This window comes from Triplophysa dalaica, chromosome 8, assembly GCF_015846415.1.
Source record: "Triplophysa dalaica isolate WHDGS20190420 chromosome 8, ASM1584641v1, whole genome shotgun sequence".
In the NCBI taxonomy this organism is placed as follows: Eukaryota; Metazoa; Chordata; class Actinopteri; order Cypriniformes; family Nemacheilidae; genus Triplophysa; species Triplophysa dalaica.
The window spans coordinates 19,406,351-19,425,991 of record NC_079549.1 but is presented as its reverse complement, the minus strand read 5'-3'; the positions used below and the strand labels follow the sequence as shown (position 1 = coordinate 19,425,991).

The 19,641-nt window shown below is 37.7% G+C and overlaps 1 protein-coding gene across 4 annotated transcripts in view; it reads left to right on the top strand.

Annotated features, from left to right (window-relative positions):
• The window catches only part of LOC130427232 (receptor tyrosine-protein kinase erbB-4-like), a 243,296-nt gene that overhangs the window by 201,726 nt on the left and 21,929 nt on the right, over positions 1-19,641 (top strand). For 3 of the 4 annotated variants that reach the window (XM_056754500.1, XM_056754499.1, XM_056754497.1), the window contains 4 exons: positions 3,380-3,512; positions 5,476-5,598; positions 6,044-6,142; positions 8,086-8,271. In XM_056754500.1, the coding sequence (XP_056610478.1) occupies positions 3,380-3,512; positions 5,476-5,598; positions 6,044-6,142; positions 8,086-8,271 (541 nt within the window). The remainder of the gene's footprint in view (positions 1-3,379; positions 3,513-5,475; positions 5,599-6,043; positions 6,143-8,085; positions 8,272-19,641) is intronic. The other variant, XM_056754498.1, reaches the window with a different exon arrangement.

Here is a 19,641-nt window from a genome sequence, read left to right as displayed (position 1 = left end):
TCTTGAAATAGTAAGAACTCTGGCAGCTGCATTCTGAACTAACTGTAGTTTGTTTACCGATGATACAGGACAACCACTTAGTAGAGTATTACAATAGTCAACCCGTGAGGTCACAAATAAAATAAAAATAAAAAAATAAGCTTTTCTGCGTCTGCAACACATAAACTATTTCGTAATTTGGCAACATTTCTTAGGTGGAAGAAGGCTGTTTTTGTGATATTTGAGATGTGATTCTAGTGAAAGTGATATACTCAGGGGAGACGTCTCTAGTGTGTCTGAGGTGAGGCAGATGATTGGCAACCCTCACAACAGCAAAGTCACATAAAGAAGATAGAAACGCAATGTAGGGCTTAGTAGATGCTTTCATTATTTAGACATTGAAAACTCATTTAAACAGGCATGTGTTTTCATAGCGCTTCAGCAACCATTCATAGAATCAATGGCATTACTGTGAGCAAAGCACGCTTGTGCCGAAAGGTGCAAAAGAAAATTGTATCTCTTCAAACCATCTCTTGCTAGCTTGGAAAAGACATGGCAGGTTACATAAAACAAGATGTCAGACACCCTGTCCCGCGTCTCCTGCAATATACGGCAGCGGCACACTACGCTACACGCTGACAGCAATGCAGCATCAACATAATTGCCTGCTCATTGTCAGTGCGACAGCGGCTCCCTCATGCACATGGGATCTATACTTATGGCGGTCCATAAGCTTTTGTATTGTGACTGCAGATCAATATCGAATTAACGGGGGAGATTCTCATCTGGCCCAGAGATAATCTAGCAGTCTATCGCTCATCATGCTCGGGCAATGTTTCACGCTCACGTCTTATTGGATGGGATTTCATTTTCATTCCACAAACTTACAGTTTCACGTTTACACAGGAGGGAAGACCAAACAATAACATCCACAGAGTCGATCTTACGGTGTCTGGCTTCCCCCTGCTCGGTTTTAGACAGAAATAACTGGCTTTTCTTGTCTCAAGGCAAAAGATTTCATCTAGGGGTATGGACAGGATGACTTTTCTTGCACAAAACAAGCTATAAAAGCACAGGACAATGGAACAGAATGCAAACATTTCTTAAAAAAAATAAGCTCAGGCTTGTTGCTAGTGGACTGTCAATGAGAGGTAAAAGGGATAGTTCACCAAGACATTTTAATTCTGTCATCGTTTACTCACCCGCAGATTATTCTAAACCTGTAAACATGTTTGCGTTCTGCTGAACACAAAGGAAGATATTTGGGTGAATGTCAGTAACCAAACAGATCTCATCCTCCCACATGGGAGTTAATGAGAGATAAAATCTTCTTCCAAATATTTTCCTTTGTGTTTAACAGATCATAGAAATTTGGAACAACCAGAGGGTGAGTTGTCCCTTTAATAGGACATTGAATATATTGGTTCCATTTTCAGCTTGTTTTAGTTGCTTTAGTGTTGTAAAAACTGAAGTTAATCATCTATTTATTTTGATCTGTTTATTCAATTTTATTAGAGAATTTGTTCTATCATAATTTTCATTTTATGCTTTTTGATCTTTAATTTATGTTCCTAAAATAGGTAACATCTCAGCAGTGTATGCTTTTCCATTCTAAATTATAATGTTTTGTTAAACCTATATTAATATGTTTATATTTATACAGAAATGCTTGACATGGTCCTCAGAATTTTTTTATATTTAAACAGACAGTATTTGCTTTTAATAACAATGCACTCAAATTTTACTAAAGCATGAGCACACAATACATCATCACATTATCCCTGCATAACTGTTGATTCACAATAAGTTCAAATGGTGTACCTTATGCACATACGTGCCAATTGCCAATAAGACACAGACATATGCCTCAGGGTCACTAACCACTGCTCTGTCTATCAGTTTCAACCGATCTGCAAATCCAGCGTTATATCCACAGTTTATATAACATTCATCACCTAAATGCAGTGCAGAAACATACACAGCTGAAGTTTGCGCGTGCTTTTTCTCACACTCTCCATGGTTGATGCGTGGGCTTGCACTTTCATCTCGCTCTCACGGGTTGACACGTGGACGTGCTTTTCTTGGAGAATTGTCTAATAGTGGACTAAGAAAAGTTGTTACGAAACGGAATAACATGTTCGGAAAAAATTCCGAAGCCTATACGAAAGCTGGGGGTGTGTATCGAGCACAGAAATACTACGTCATGTGTCCAATTCGTTTTTGACAAGTTGACCATGTCAAGCATGAAAAGCCAACACGTTTAACATTGCAAAGAAGTCAGAATGCATGAAACACCATTACACTTCCCCTTTAAATCGTTTTTTTCTTAAAACTTTTGAGAAGCTTTTTAAGAATTTTAAAGTTTTTAAATCCCAGGGATGCAATGCAGTGCTAGACTTTATGTTTCTAGGAACACCTTTCTCATTCACCACTATTGTATACATACTACAGAACAGTTTAAGAATAACACTGTGGCAACAAAAGTTTTGTTGATTCTCTTACATCCCTTTGCAGAAAGAAATGGGGATGAATAAGGACATGCAGTGAAACTTATTGTGAAAGGCTGGAATCAGAATGACAGAGCTGTAGTAGGACAGCTTGTGCTATGTATTGTATGCAGTCGAGCCAATGTTGTCCTGTCTTCCATGCTAACTGAATTAGGTCTTTCATTAATTTTAGGGGAAATGTTCTCGCTGAAATTCATGCTGAATGCTCAAAGTTCAGCCCAGAGAGGACTGATGCAAGATGACATCGGTCGGAAAGGCTTTATCTAGTTCTTATTGAACATCTGTCTGAGAGAAATGTTTTTTGCAGGTTCCTGTTCATTTATGAAAGATTTTACATTTCCACCCCACTTTTCTGACTTTTCTCCATTTATTGAGGGGGGAAAACGTTTTGTTTTAGCTGCTTTTGACTTACAGGAAAATTCTGTTATGAATTACATCTCCTTTCAATTTCGCAAGGGTTTTTGGAAGCATTCTGTTGTGCTGATGACATCCTCAAACATTTTGTAATGATATTGCTCTTAATTTTTGTTTTAAATATTAGACCACATTGAATAATTTGATAAAATAAGAGCAATTAATGTTCTTCAATGCTTATACGTATTTATTCATATAAAACGTTATATTAGTATAAAAGTTCTGAACACAAGTTTATGACTCTGGTAACATACTGTATTGGCATACTTTAACCATTAAATAATTATTTGACTCATTGTTTAAATAATTAAAGTTGTAAGCGAGTAGTCATTTATTTATAATTTATTTTCAAAGTTTCTGAAGCAATATTAAACAAAAATGTTTGTTGGGCATTTAAAGTTATTTTTGAAATGACCAAATTTCAATTTCTTGATATGTGTAGCTTGTAATGATAATTGTCTTGCCTCTCTTTGGCTCAGGACTCCGCTCATTGCCGCCGGGGTTATCGGCGGGCTGTTTGTGGTGATCATCGTGGGCTTGAGCATTGCAATATCAGTGAGGAGGAGAAGCATAAAGAAGAAGAGAGCCCTGAGACGCTTCCTGGAGACTGAGGTTAGACACGCTCAAGCTTCATACCTTCTATACCTGTCAGATTCAGACGACCATTTTTTATAATTCCATGAGTACTGAAAACCTCTAAAAGTCAAGAGCCAATCGGAGACCAGAAGCAGCTCCTGAACGAGAAGCATGAGGAGCTGAGTGTGATCTCTGGGCCCTCCCTATGTCTCAATGAGAGAGGAAGTACTCAATAGTGAGAGGAGATGAGTGAGATCATTTCCTGATTGAATTTTCAAGATAATTCATGCACGTTTTGCAAGAGGCTTTTTAAGTTTTAAAGTAAATCCTTGCCCACATCATACTGGCCTAAAATGAGACTTACAGACAGGGATGTCTGTGGTATTTAGTGCATCAGCTGTCATGATTCAGTTCATTAGATATCAGTTAAAGCAATAAGCCACGAGAGGCCCTGCAGACCAGGGGAGTTCAATCGCTGTAACAAATGGATTTTACTGGCTTATTGGGGCAACAACACTATGATAAAAGACATTGATGTTCAATAAAGAGTTGCATTTAATACGAATAATCATCAAAGTAATCCATTAGCTAAGCAATGTACTTCATGATCATTATTGTTTACTGTTACCAACAGTGTAATAACTTGTGTGGTCACATGTGCCCGTCTTATTTTAATGATGATACTAATGCTATAATTGACTTCACCCAAACATGAATACTTCTTAATATTTCTACAGGTCCTTATTTTCTTTTTATCCTTCTTTCTACTTGTTCTTTTCATACATCTTAATATCACAAGGTTTTTCATATCCCTGTGTAGGTGGAGGATTCATAAGAATGCAGGTTGCGTATGAATCCGTAGGTTCCGACCCCTCCTCCTCAAATGTGCATATATCCGTATGACCCGAGGCTCTGAGCAGAGAGAATAATATCTCCAAAGATGCGGAGCAAGCCCACGTTTGCTTCCTAAAAGAAATCGTATACCTTTAATGTAAAAATGGACAACACACATGCCAATAACCCAAACTGTCTAAAACAGCGTTTCCAACATTTTTATGTGTTATATACACAGCCTCACCTTTGCAAACTGTTCAATTTTTTGGTTCAGAATTATTGTCAAACCACATCTAATTCCCAATTATTGTTATTAAGGTTGCCACATAAAAAAAATAATGCCTTGGGTTGAGAAATACATATATTTTCTTTTGAATTATATATAAAATTGTACAGAAATACATATTTGAATATTTTTACGGTTATAAACATGTAAAGCACAAGTATTCCCTTGTGTGCACGATCTTAAATTTGTTTGTCTGGTTAAGTAGAATGTGAACCCCAATGATTTCTGCTTAGGCTTTAAGCACCTCTGAGCTACATCAGAACCACGGACAGCTCATGATGTGTGTTTCAGCACCAGCTGGTCCGGACAGCTCCCTGTATCACAGCTCATCTTTAAAAAGACCCTCCTCTGGCTCTCCTCCGCCTTCTTGTGTCCCTGCTCCTGATTTACAATTCCATTTAAATGAAGAAGTGCTATTGTTTTTTAATCAGGCGGCTGTGATGAGCCGGGGGACGGCGCGAAGGGTCGATAGAACGACTGATTTACGTTCTGTCTTCCTCTCTTTTGCTTTCCCTCTCTCACAATTTCTCTCCTCCACCCTCTGTCTTCATATTTTTTATCAGGTTAACCTTCCCTATTTCTCTGTCATTGTTCCAGTATCTTCTCTCTTTGCTTTGCTCTTATCTCTGTTCCTTTCTTGCATTTCAATGGTTGCTTGATCGCCAGGGGTTTTCATTCATTGATTGGACTCCCTTACTAGGATGTGCACCACATAATAGCACAGAAAGAATAAATAAATTACAGGGAATTCATAAACTGTGGTGTATGCGCTGCAATTTGTTTGAGTTAGTGTTGAACATTAATTGATTGTCCAGATTGAATGTCCCAGATTTATAACATCACTTATGGAGACTCACTCTTTTGTTTTTCACGGTTCAGTTGGTGGAGCCCCTTACGCCCAGCGGTGCGGCCCCTAACCAGGCCCAGCTGCGCATTCTGAAGGAGACTGAGCTGAAAAGGGTAAAGATCCTCGGAGCCGGAGCCTTTGGCACTGTTTACAAGGTAATGATCTCATAGAGACCTGCTTGTTTTTACAGATGTGATTTTATGACTCATTAAGCAATTATAAACATTTCTATTGTTTAAAATAAGAACACCTCCATGAGGCTTTGACTTGTAACTCTTACAGACCATGTGTGCTACATACTTGTTGAGAAGAGCTGATTTTATTTTTAGCTCAATAAACAATTTAAACTTAGTTATCGACAAAAATAAATCCTGTAGACATATTTATATTAAATGAGTACCTGTGCCATATTTAAGAAGAGTCTTCTTTTGGCTTGAGCCACACCATCAAGCACCCACCCAGAACACCTTATGAAGTGTATAGCAGCACCCTCGCATACAAACTGCAACACTTTACACCAGCACCACTCATTTTTTCTTCAGAAATGTAAAAATGTAGTTCACGAACAACAAAGCTGCCATTTTCAAATTGTGATTCCAGGGCATCTGGGTACCCGAAGGCGAGACTGTGAAGATTCCTGTGGCCATAAAGATCTTGAACGAGGCAACAGGCCCTAAAGCCAACGTAGAGTTTATGGATGTGAGTGTCACTCTGTTCTGAGGCCTACAGCTCTTATTTTTGTGTTTTTAGGCTTTTCTCAGCGAATACTCAGCCCTTTCATGGTTCAAAAGGAAAAATGTATGTAAACCTCAAATTGGCCCATCCTTTCAGATGATGCAAGGACTATGAAATGCTTACCAAAGGTTCTTTATGCCCATGTTGTTTTCGATCGGCAAAAGTGTATTTGCAACTTGCACAGGCCGGACACGAGTGAAGATGACCGTACACTTTGATGTTAGTTCTGCATCTATCTTCAGTGAATTAACGGGTGGACGTCTGCACATACATACATTTGCATGGTTTCTACGTGTTAATCCCAGTGCATGGCCATAAGGACTACATTATTTCCCAGTATTATTTTATTGGTAATGAGCTGCCCTCCCTGTTGCCAAAAGGATAGCAACGGGGTCGTCCTAGAAGTCACTTAGGGCAGGGCAATGAGGGTTTGTTGAAGAACAGGTCTCCAAATGCCGCTCAAACCATAGACACACGTACAGGCGGATCAAACGCGTGGATGCCGGCCCCTGCTGCTGATTGGCCGAGCAGCATGAATGCACGCAATCATCTCGGCAGCTGGAGAATAGCAGGAGCGTGAATGCTCATTATATAACTGTCAAGTGTGTAATTTTATGTAGTGCTCAGATAATGGGTTTTTGTGTGGGTTTGTGGATGTCGAATGTGTATTGCAGACTTAGTTTTTTTTAATGTTCAAACATCGTAAGAGTGTCCGTTCGAGACCAGAAATCATACTAATGGCTGAGGCATCTCTTATTGCGGCAATATAACCTTATGGCCCGAAGTTGCATAGTTTTTCAGAATTATCCCCTCAGCTGTTTATGAAAATTATATCTTTTTTCAATTCTGTGTTTCTTCTGTATGTTTCCATGATAACATGATGCTCTGGGCCATCCTTTGTTTTAACAGAAGTGAAATATGTTGCACATAAGCCAGAAATGATTCCTACAGGAGAAATTCAATGTGCGTTTGTATGAAATGTAAAAACATGCTCTGTTTTAGTTAAGGAGCCTCATAAACATTTCATCTTTTTGTTTTGGATTGCTTGATTTACTAAAGCGCTGATTGGTGCCACTCTTTGTGTGCACTTGAATAATCATACTGGGGACCTGGACCCCAGAGAGTTAAGAGGAGAAAAAAAGAACTTTGAGTTAATTACAAAAGGATCAATTAATGTGTTGGATTTTTGAAACTATGGCCCACGTAGCCATTGAATTTTCCTTTTGATGCACACACATTTTTAAAACAAAAAGTATTTGTATTTGTATATTGAATAATACACATGCATTTATCATGTCTGGTTCACTATCAAAAAAAGATATCACAAATTCAACTCAGATGTTAATTATGCTCATTTAAAGTCCATCCGATTTTAGATCTATTTCATCCAGACTAAGTTACTACCTCTTAAAATGGCTGAAGTGAATCAAAAACTCATTTTGTACAAATTTTAGCTACTTGTTTAACCATGCTATGTACATTAGTACCAAGTACATCAACAATAAGTTAACTTTTCTACTGTAATTTAAAAATATAAACAAAAATTATGACAATATTATTTCATCAACATATGTGGCCAAGTCTGTGAAAACAAGGCTCAAAAGTCTCAAATTCAAAAATGTTTTGATTTCAACCATTACTTTTACTAAGATTTTAATCTTTAGCACATCCTTACGCAGTCAATATTAAAGATATCAAGTTTTTCCGAAAATATTCTTTACATCATGTAGGATGATTTTATGTAGAAAGTAAATCTCAAAGATGGTTTTTAACAGACTGGGTAACATATTTGGTTCAACAAGGCAGGCAGTGAACTGAATTTACTGTTACACTAGTACTGTATTAACTCAGAGCGAAACATTGCAATTGTGGTTTTCTGTCTTCTGAGTCCCTGTTTTTTCCCCCAGGAGGCTCTCATCATGGCCAGCATGGAGCATCCTCACTTAGTGCGGCTGTTGGGTGTGTGCCTGAGCCCCACCATCCAGCTGGTCACTCAGCTAATGCCCCACGGCTGTCTGCTGGACTATGTGCATGAGCACAAGGACAACATTGGCTCCCAATTACTGCTCAACTGGTGTGTTCAGATCGCCAAGGTAAGACTTAACACATCCTGACTATCCAGAGGAGATTCAGGAATCTGGACTGTTATTCCCAGTAGGGATGGCCCATGATCCAAATTTGAGTTAGAACTCAACATCATACAACAGCAAATTGTATTTGGTTATTTATTGCCATTATACAAACACTCAATTTACAGTATTTTGACCATTTTTTGTTTAGGACACTTCTGGCTCTTTTTCATCTGAAATAATTTAAATATTGTGTTATGTGGTTGTTCGAGCACTAAAGGGTGCTCTGCATAATTACGCAGTTTTCTGTTTAAACAGCTGGATGATGCACAACAGAATGATCTCAAGGGTCCCGAGACCGCTTAGACCTATTTTTAACTCAACACATCGTCTTAAAAATGCAACACTCATTATGCAAGACGCGTTGCGGCACAGTCACCAGACACGTCCATCTGCATGTACACATAGATGTTTAGAATCTGATGCCATGTTCTTGACATTTTGTCGAAGGCAGCGGGTTTCCTTCCAAAAGCGATTCTTAAGTAGCTAAATGTTCACATTACAGGAATTTTTCCAAAAGGGTTATGCATTTCTTTACATGAAAAACGAGTTTTTAAGTGGAGCTAAGTGAGTGTCGAGGTGTGTCTATGTCTGCCGTTTGAACTCACATTAAATTATTGATCAGTTCTTTGCTTAGTCTTTTTTCCAACCAATCATCCAGAGAGTCTCATTCTGACACATTTCTTTGATAACAGACCCCCGACCAGGTTTGCTGTCTGTAGCATTCTGTTTATCTTCCTCCCACACCACTGGTGCTTATATTACCTCTTCTCAGTTTCGCATAGAAGTGCATGCGGTTGATCTTAGAGTAACAGTGCCTCAAAGGCTCCTGGGATAGATCAGCAGCACGGCACGTGCGCTCTCTCTGATCTGAACTTCACATTGTCACTGCTTTACTTTGTGTCGTCGAAAGCCACATCTCTGACACCACTGAGGTGCGCAGCACTCCGTTGCCTCTGTTTCCAGACGATCCAAGACTTTTAACGGGGCCTTTATGTAAATGATTTAAGTATCTTTGAACAGTGACAGGGCAGACATTTCAAAGATTATTGTTTACAAAACATTCTTAAAATGAGAAGGAAAAAGGGCTTTACCTTGAATATGAACACAGGTTCATACAGACGTTGCATCACAGCTGTTTCAAACTTAACATATAATGTTTTCAAGCAGATTTTAAGCTTCTTTTACAGTTTGGCGTATTTTATCTTCAATTATTTTAAAATCAAGATGAAATGGCTTTTAGAACAGCATTGAACTGATAAATGCTATATGTTTATTAAAAAGGATCATCAGAATCGTTCCCTTAACATTGATATAAAGTTAAAACTAAATCTTGAGTTTAAAAAGGCAATATCGTTTGTTGACAACTACTGTAGATTTGTGTTGCAAAGATCTAAATGTGAAATCAGCTTTTTGGATTAATCTCATGCATTTAAATCAATAGTTTTGTTTAGGTTTAATTTGTATTGAGTATTTTTTTGTTGTTTTTCTCACATGATGAATCCAGAGGCTTTCCAGTCCATTACAAGTACTGTATATGTAGATTTTTATACAAAATACTTTGATCATTTGTTACCTGACACGATAAAATCTTAGGCTATTAATTGTGTATTATACACACCTTTTGAAAGACTTTCTATGAGCAGACAGTTCAAACCTGTGGTGGAGGAGTAAATTCAGATAGGGTCTGCCCTGTGGCTTTTTTAAAGCTATTGGGTCAAGAGAACCAAAGCTTTAACAATGTCATCCCATATACTCGCTGTGGTAAATTGCTGCTTTCAAAATAATACCTTAAAACAACCTTTGACTGAAGTATTATGCTGAAATATAGAGGGATATGTTAGTGCACAATCTTTTATACTTTCTATACTTATTGCAAGGCTTTGTAAGCAATTTCAGTGATCATCTGCCCATTCATCTTTATCAGGAAAACAGAACTTTAGAGTCTGTAAATTCTTTGTTCCACATAATTTGTTATTTGTATTGCACAAACTTGTAGCACAGCTCATTTTGAAGCGGAAAACGAAATTTCTATGTATGTTTTGTTGCGGCGCATGCATTATTGATATAGCAAAACCGTCCTATATACATTATTTACAAGCACCTTATTACCGACATAGAGTATGTTGTTTTTGCAATGCCCTCCTCATGCAGCTTTTCTGACACATACACACACATACACACACACACATACACACACACAGGCCACCTGGCTATGAGGAGCTGCTTCTAATGAGGCCAAAAAGACAACTTAGAAGAAAAACAGCAAAATAAACAGAGGAAGGACACAATAAAAGTCTCTTGCACTGCACTAACGATCAGTTATTGAGCACTGAGCTGCAGGGAGAAGCTTTGAATAGTTCTATATAAGATAAAAAGAACAGCCACTGTTTCTGCTGTGTGTTTTTGCAGGCAGTGAGATGATGTAGAGGATGAATTCTCCATTGTCCTCTTTGCACAAAATTCTAGATCTGTGCTCAAGACAATTAGAGACATCTTTATACTTTAAATGCAAGAGACAATGCGACTCACTTGTCTTTAGAATTACACATTTGGGAATGCTGAGACATTGAACTGTTTACCAACATCTGTCTCGGGCTGCATACAAATAGAAAAAAGAATCTTTCCGTTATTTTCTTCACATGTCCAACATTTGTTCATTTGGATGATTATTTTGATATGCATTTATTTAACAAAGCAAATTATCTATACATTACTGCTTGATGATGCCAAAAGATGTTATCAAAGAGTACCGAAGTACCAAAGATGTTTCATCAGTCTTGTTCATCCAAAATGCAAATCTGAATGCAGTTGTTGTTGTTTCTACATTTTAAGCTTCTTTTTTCATAAAACCACAATTCTTCTGAATGAACAGATGCAGTCTGTTTATATATATATATATATATTCAGTAAACATCAAAATTCTCTTTTTGTTTTCCACAGAAAAATATATTGAATATATTGAATTTGAAGCAGCTTTGAGAAGATCCATCCGGTGAGAAAATAAGTCAAACGTGTCCTAGTTGACTACAAGCCTAATTTTTTCTTCCCTCCACTCAACAGGTTAATGGCATCTGAGAGTCAGCGGCATATCTCAAAGAAACGTACTACATGCAATAGATTATTGATGAAATAATCAGCCGTGGACGTTATTTTGATGAGTAGATTAATAAATGAATAATGTCTTGATATGAGATTGGCCAGAGGTGCCTGCCGCACTAAACCAGCATTTCCTTTTTATTTCTTCCACATTTTATTACACACTTTGTTCTCTATTATTTTTGCCTTTAATACATTTCATATAGGCATCTGGAGCAGAATTTTCCTGATCAGATAGATACAGACATAAAAACCGACTCACTCAACAGGAGTCAATTCTCTTCTGATATGTGTGAAGCTGAAACATTTACCCTCACCAAAGATCACCAGCAATTACTTTTTTATTGGATAAAAGGTCAGACGTTTTGAAGGTTCCACATTCATTTAACTACCAACATAGTGATTCTGATAAACTTGATTCACATAAACAAAACTTTATTTTTAATAAATTTGTATCATTGATCATTATTAATATTTGATCAATATAATATTTTTTTATTCCAACTATGGAAATCAGTGGGGACCATTTTTGGTGGTGGATTATTCCTTTCACCCTATAAGCAGCAGTAAGTAAACAAAAATCTTGAACCTTTTGCTTTTTCCAACATAATCACTTTATTTCCTACTACAACCTCATTTTGTTTTGTTCTTCTAACACTCTGAGACCGGGTTTTCTGCAAACTCTCCTAATGCAAGAGTGTGTCGGGATTGCAATTCCTGTTGCACAGTTCCGTTGCATTAGCAGTGCAAAGGTCATAGGTTCGAATGCCAAGCAAAACACATAGCTTTGATGCATTGTGCTGTCGCTTTAAATAAAACGTCTGCCTAAACTTATGCGGGCTTCTGAGGGTGTCTTCAATAACATGTAGAGCAGTACGCCGTAGCACCATCTCTCAAATAAACAAAGTGAAGTAGACAACCAGCTGCAGCCATGCAGGACTGATATTTCAAATACTAATTGTACAGTAACATTCACGCAGTAATTACACATGTGGCCGTTGTGTTATGATTGTTTACCGCCAGAGTCTGTATTTTCAGAGCGGCGTTTATGAAAGCAGCTTAGAGGTGTAATTGTTTAGGAGACAGACTGTGACGCACAGAAAGTGACAGCGCAGGCAAACAGTAGACACAGCAGGAAACGGGAAAATGTTCACACATGCCTCCAGTCTTATTAAGGCCGGCATAACACTTGCTGATTTTTTCAGCAGATTTTTTATCGTAAAACCCTGTTTATGTAGATCGAGAATGGGTGTCGGCTTGCACGGGCTAGTCTCTCAGTTGGTGGCTGATAGCCGCCCCTTCTCCATGACGCCCAACATGTTTGATATAGTCACACAGTTAACGCTATAGGCTCGATTTTAGTAGTTCACGAGAACAAAAAAAACATCATATGGTCTGCGAAATTGTTCTTATTAACAGATTGAGAACATTTTTTGGAAGGTTTAAAAGTAAGGTAAAGCACAGGACTGAATTTCATTTCAGGAAGAGGGTCTTATTATCAGGTGGATGATACGGTCTTCATAACAGGCAGCAATTATCGTAGTTATCTAATCAGGATCCATCTGTGGAAATGTCGGAATCCCCCATTCTTCATCCGTGAGGCTCATGCAATTGAATTGTCGAGGGATGTAATTGTGTTGATGCTAGATATTCAATGGTTTTAAGTCGAGATGACAATCGTCCCGCTTCTTACAGTACTAATTTAAAGCTATGACCAAAGAGGAACACATTTGAAGATGTCTTAAAATTACACCTTTCCTGAACAATGTAACCTAATTAGCTCAATAAGTCCATAATTCAGCATTGTAAGGTTGTCGTTCCGGTCGGCTCCTGTCTGACCCCGGAGCTTCCTGTTTGAACTGAACCTTGCATTTAAAAACGTTTTATGTTCTGCCAACTCAATACCAACAAAAGATATGTGCCATATAATTTACTTTAAAGGCCATCCGTACTGCCTATATTCATGCCAAATAGATTTAGTCGTCCACCCACACATCTATTCTCACTTTCTCTTTCTCTCGCTCTGACTCTCCTGCGAAGTTAGACTACTAAAATTTTAAACAGGTGAGAGAGTGGAATGAAACCGATCTCACAGACCACAGAGGCATTCCTCTGCACAGGGACAGCTTGGTAGACCTGCATAAACTAAACCAACTTTCCGGTTGTAGGGATGAAGTGGACACCGACAGTTTAGCAGAGCTTCACTTTCAATTATCTGGGCAGTGGAGCCGCCTGCCTAACGGAGCAAATTTAATTGCTTTGACCTCCCTGGAATTGTCCGGTTGTTTAAAGTGGAAAGAAAGGTTGAACAGAGACCTGTCATTTGTTCTCTCATTTCATTGAACGTGTGATAAGTCACCCAAGCACAGCTGTCACCTCTTCAAAAACATCTAGGAATGACTAAGAACGGAGAAAAGTTTGTGTTTTGATGTTGATGTGACCATAGATGTTTTCTAAACCGCACAGAGCTGCTGTCTGTAGTTGTGTTTGCCTCGGTTACTTTTTTTTACTGAAGGAATGTGCAAATTTTCAAAGTTAAGGACAATTTGAATGTACCGGTTTCACAGGTTGATGATAAACTATTTGGGGTTGTGAAGCGTTGTCTCACTCTCTCTATACACTTTTATTATCAGCTTTCATGGGTAGCTCTGATCTTATCTACCTGGTGTCTCTACCTGTCTTTTGTTTTCTCCCCTTAAAAGATTTTTATCTGAGATGACAGAGACAGATGTCCTGTTCTGGTCCTACATTCACTGACTGAATTTTATGTAACCTATAACTAAACATAAATCGGAAACATTTTAAATGTGTATCACAAGGTACATCAGTCAAAGTTTTTTTTAATGTGAACGCAGATAGATTTGTATGATTTTACAGTTATTACAGTATATTTTTACATTTTAATTATATTTTTAAAATCTTTTACAAAGCAAATTTATTCATAGTTGTTTGAAGTTTGATTTCAGCTTATTGATATTTTGAATTAGCATTAATATTATTTTTTGTATATGTTAATTTTAAAATGATATTTACAATTTAGTTCAATATTTTATATTAAGTCAATATACAGTAAATATGAATATTGATTAATGTTTATTTATATTTTAATTTTCATATTTTATTTATATTCTTTCGTCTTTTTTTTTATTTATTTTTATTTTAGTTTTTATTTAGGTTAATACTTAAAGTGCCTTAACTGTTACTAAAGGTATCATTTCTCGTTTTTATTTAATGTTTAGTTTAATTTTTTCAAATAATATTTAGACCAACATTATATTTTTTTATAAACAGAAATATTTAAATAGTTTTAGTTTATTTAAACAATAATAACTGTTTCAATACAGTTCAAAATAAGGAATTGTCATTCTCAGTTCTGTTATAAAGTTGCACAACCCTGCTTCTGATTTCGTCTTTTCTTTTAGTCATTAAGGCTGTGCTTACATACAGTACCTGCATAAATGGGTTTTTTGCAAATACAAATGTAAATATTTAATCTGAATAAAATCGCTTGTGGTCTTGCTGTTTCATCGAGCCCTCTGCAATTAGCTGGAGACGATAATGACTTGGATCGGATGTTGTGCTGTTTCATCAGGTCAAGTTAGCCGTATTTACCACAGGCAGCCATCTGTCATTCCCTAGCATGCACAGAAAGGCTGACTAGCCTTGTGGTTGTAGGAAGAGACTATCATGGACTGCTCACTGGCAGCTCCGGGTGCACAGATGCCCATTTGAAGCAGAAATATGTAGGAAAACAGAAGAGCTTGTTTAAATCTCTGACTGACACGCCAGTCCGTCGGCCCTGAGGTTTGCCGCCAAGGCTACAGTTTCGGTTTACTCGCATGGTTTTAATTCGTTTTAAGTCAACACACTGAGCACTTATGGTGGAAATAAACTGACATATGCACACGCAATATAAGTCCCTGAGAGATTTGCTGCGGATCCAAGAGTGACAGACTGGAGCTTAAAGGAATATTACACCTAAAAATGAAAATATTATTGTTTTGACTCACTTTGGATGTAACATAGAGGAACAAAAATGTGTCTTGGTGAAATGTTAATGATCATTGTTTAAATTTACAATTTAACAGAGTTGAGCTTTCAAAATGGCTTTTTTTGTTAAAATATAGAGCTTAAAGTTTGTTTTATCCACTCTAGGTTAATCTTTAATATTTAGCTCTGACATACCTGTCTGGCATCATCTCACGTTCTTCTTCCATTCTCATTTCTTTCTCTCTATTTCAGACTTGCGCTTGAGCAGTCTAAAGCAGTCATTTGCTGTCAGTTGCTCTAAAACACACAAATGCACTTGGAATAGCTCTTTAAGTTAAACAAGCATAAGAATGGATGTGCCGTCCCGCCTCAAGCAAATCATTTTTTCCCCTTCTGTTATTTTCTCATTGCAGAAAAAGCACTTTTCTATATTCCGTACACTATATTACAGACATGTACAGTAAGCATCAGCAGAAAGGCGCATTCAAACAAAGAGGTCTTCTTGACCTTATTGATCTGTTTGGAATCATGGTTTTGACATAAAAGAATTGCCTTTTACAGCCATGACAGTGCTTTGAAAGCACAGTATGTATGAAATATAAAAGAATCAATGAAGATCTCAATTTAACACTGCTGGGAGAAATAACTGACATGTATAGAGATGATAGATACGTATATAGATGCGTGTGTGCAAGTCACTAGGCATGCCCATAGAAAAGTGTATTGCTATGTTTACATGAATATTTTGTCTTGTCTACGGACATGCACGGTGAGTTTCATGACAGGCAAACCAGTTGAGGTGAATCATTACTTTTCCCAGAAGGCTTATGCTAAAATTCTTATCATGGCTGCCACAGAGGTTTAGGCTGCTCATTGTCGCAGTGGTGCCAGACCTGCCTCTGAGGAAAGGCACGTACACCCCCCTTCCACACACGGGCCCCCGGCGCCGAACACAACCTGCAATATTGATTCGCGAAACCAACACCTAACAGACATCAGCGAGCCGGCCTGTGTTTTGAAAAACAGACAGGTGTGTATTATTTACTGTGGCCCGAGGAAGGCCAGACCTCACTGTGAATCTGTAAACAATCGTTGAGGCCAGGTCAGAGGCAATGAAGAACTTTGAGAGAAAGACAAACAAAGAGAGAAAAAGACTGTTAAATGGAACAGAGCCAGTGTGTGTGTAATAAAACTGCTGCTCAAACCTGAAGCTGTTTGGAAGCAAATGAATCACCCGGCAGATGAGAGTTAAACTGTGCGGTCGAATGCCACATGACGAAAAAGATTATTTCAGCAAATATACATTCATACAGGATTTAAAGATTTTATTTAAAAGAGAAATTCACTTACAAATAAAGCAAAATGCTTTTTCTGGTTCAAAACAAATTTTGAGTTGTGTTTTGAACTGTATTGTATTAAAGGTTTCACCTAAACAGCCTATAATCACTCAGACGTTTCATCTCTGCATAGATGTTAACCTTCTTATCATGCAAGGTTATAAAGTTTCTGATGTTTATAATTTTCGTTATTGTAGATTTAATATTTTTGCAAATAATAGGCCATATTTACTGCATACGCAGATATCAGATATACTATTCATGACTCATACTGATTCCCACCTGCTACATAGTATGGAAGTAGGCGATTTCGCATGCAGGGCACGTCTTAAACCCAGCAATAATTTTCGCTGCTCTTGGTAGACTGTGTTGGTCATTATGGGAAGGAGATATCGCGCCTGTGGTTTTTTATGTTCGCCTTGTTATTAAATCACCCTCAGACATGTTCACTCCCATCTGCGCTTTTTTGAATTGTGGTCTTGTACTATTTTGCCCCGCTTTGGTAAATCTGGACCCAAATCGGTTTAATTTTTTGCTTTCGACATGTTTTCTCGAATGAGTGAGTGTGTGTGCCCTGCGATGGGTTGGCACTCCATCCAGGGTGTATCCTGCCTTGATGCCCGATGACTCCTGAGATAGGCGCAGGCTCCCCGTGACCCGAGGTAGTTCGGATAAGCGGTAGAAAATGGAATGGAATGGACATGTTTTCTCTGGAAGTCCCTTTTTTTCCATTAAATGGTTAAAAATGTTGTCACGCGTGACTTGCAGCTTAAAGAGATTCTTCCAGTCCCAACAAATTGAGCAGTAAATTGGAGGAAAGAAGGTTGAATTAAAAACATGTGAAGAGAATGACAGCATTGCAAAGTACGGGAGAGAGGGAGAGAGTTTGATTTGTAACCACTATTCCTGTTTCCTTAAAGAAAAGTGGTTAGGAGGTCTGGCTACATTCACTGTAGTATTAACCAGAAATGAGCAATGACTAAAAAACCTCAAGTTTCTATCGGTTGGCATCTATGCTGTGATTGGAATTTTGAGTCTATAGGGTGCCATTGGACCACCCTGGAAACAAAGCAATTTTTAGACTCCTACAATGAGAGCTATTACAGTTTTTAGATAGATGCCACAATTCATAATAAGATCTGTCACATACCATTATAAATTGATGGTATTGAAGATTTCAAACATTTCTCAAATGCATCCAAAACTAGATTAGTTTCTGTACGATCATTTTTTTGAAAGAAAAATCTGAGTCAGATGTTGATACCTAAATGGAATACAACTTGGAACGAAACCCTATCAGTTTTACGATAGAGTAACCTCCTAAGTGGCATAGAGAAACATTGGTTTTCTAAAATATACTGTTCATTAATCACATAAAAACAAAAAATGGCCTTTAAAGGAAAATAAATGATGTCATCATTTACTCATCCTCTTGTCATTTAAAAACTGTATAACTAACTTTCTTCTGAAGAACACAAAAAAATATATATTGTTGTAAAAAAATGTTGTAATCCCAATTGAATGAGTAAATAATTACAGAATTGTCATTTTGGGGTAAATGATCCGATTAAGTGGATATTGTCGTAAAATTGTTTTTAAAAATGCATGGAGGGCCACAGTTCTGATCTCATCCAACATATGACTCCACTCTATGTTTTAATGCTTGTAGGTCAAAACGGAGGACAAATAATGTGTTTTGGGTGGGGGTGATGCCCCCTCTCCCCTATTGTGGCCATCACACTGTGTTGTTAATGAATTTGGACCCCCACCCCAAGACCTCCACAGGTATACAGGTCTGTAGGTCTCACCTGATGGAAAGGAGCACGTAGGTCTCGCTCCGCCCTCACGCCAAGCACATTACCAAACCCATCTGGTGCACTGTGCCCCACGCCACGTACTGCCCAGTCCATCAGGACAAGGTCATGTGTTGCCGTATGTTCTGGCTCACCGTTTCACTCCCCAAAGGCCCAACACCTGAGTTCAGAACAGTACACTACAGTGCCAATATAGGTGTCACTGGAGGAAATTGGACCAGAGAGAGAGAGACACGGTAAAGAAAATGAGAAAGAGAGTAAAAAAAGAAAATCTGGTTACAGAGTTCAAGGACACATTGTAATACAAGTTAATTCGGCTAAACAATGTTAAGTGGCTTGTTCAGTACATGAAATGACTTAAAAATTAACCTTATTAGTAGTGAAATAACAATGATTCAAAAAACTTTTTAAAGGACAACTATTGTCATGTGTCGTATTGTGATGACTTTCTATTAATTTACTGAATATTAATTTTGACCACTCTTGTAGCACAATCTTTAAAGATGGAAATAAAATAAATAATAACTACAGGGATGTTCATATACTGGAGAGAATATTGTGTTGTATAACAATATCATGCTTTTCTATATGCTTGAAACATGGCAAACACCAAAAAAAGTGACCTTAGACACCCCTATTGGAAAGGTTGCCGTCTTAAAATGTTGAATGGTTTGGGCCTTTTCACTTTTCAAAGACAATTGATTCTGCCAGACACTGAGGATTATTTCACAGATTTACTAAAAGAGTGGCACAAGAGGTAAAACCTATGACCTAGAAAGCAGGTGCGGAATGAAAACCTGACAGAAGAATAAAATAGCTTGAAATGAGAATGCTGCTTAAGCCTTATATTATTCAACACATATCAATAAACCAGACACCCAGTTCCTGGTGTCTGACAGAGAAGTCAAATTCCTACATGCACACGATCAGGTTCTGATTATGAATAGTCATTAGTGGAGTCTATAGAGCTTAGAAAGGAATGAGCAGGTTCCCTGTCTGTGAACCTAAATGATCCTAAAATGCCCTTGAAAGTATCCAAATCATTCACCCAGAAAATCACTATGAACACATACCAAATCAAATAACAATAACAT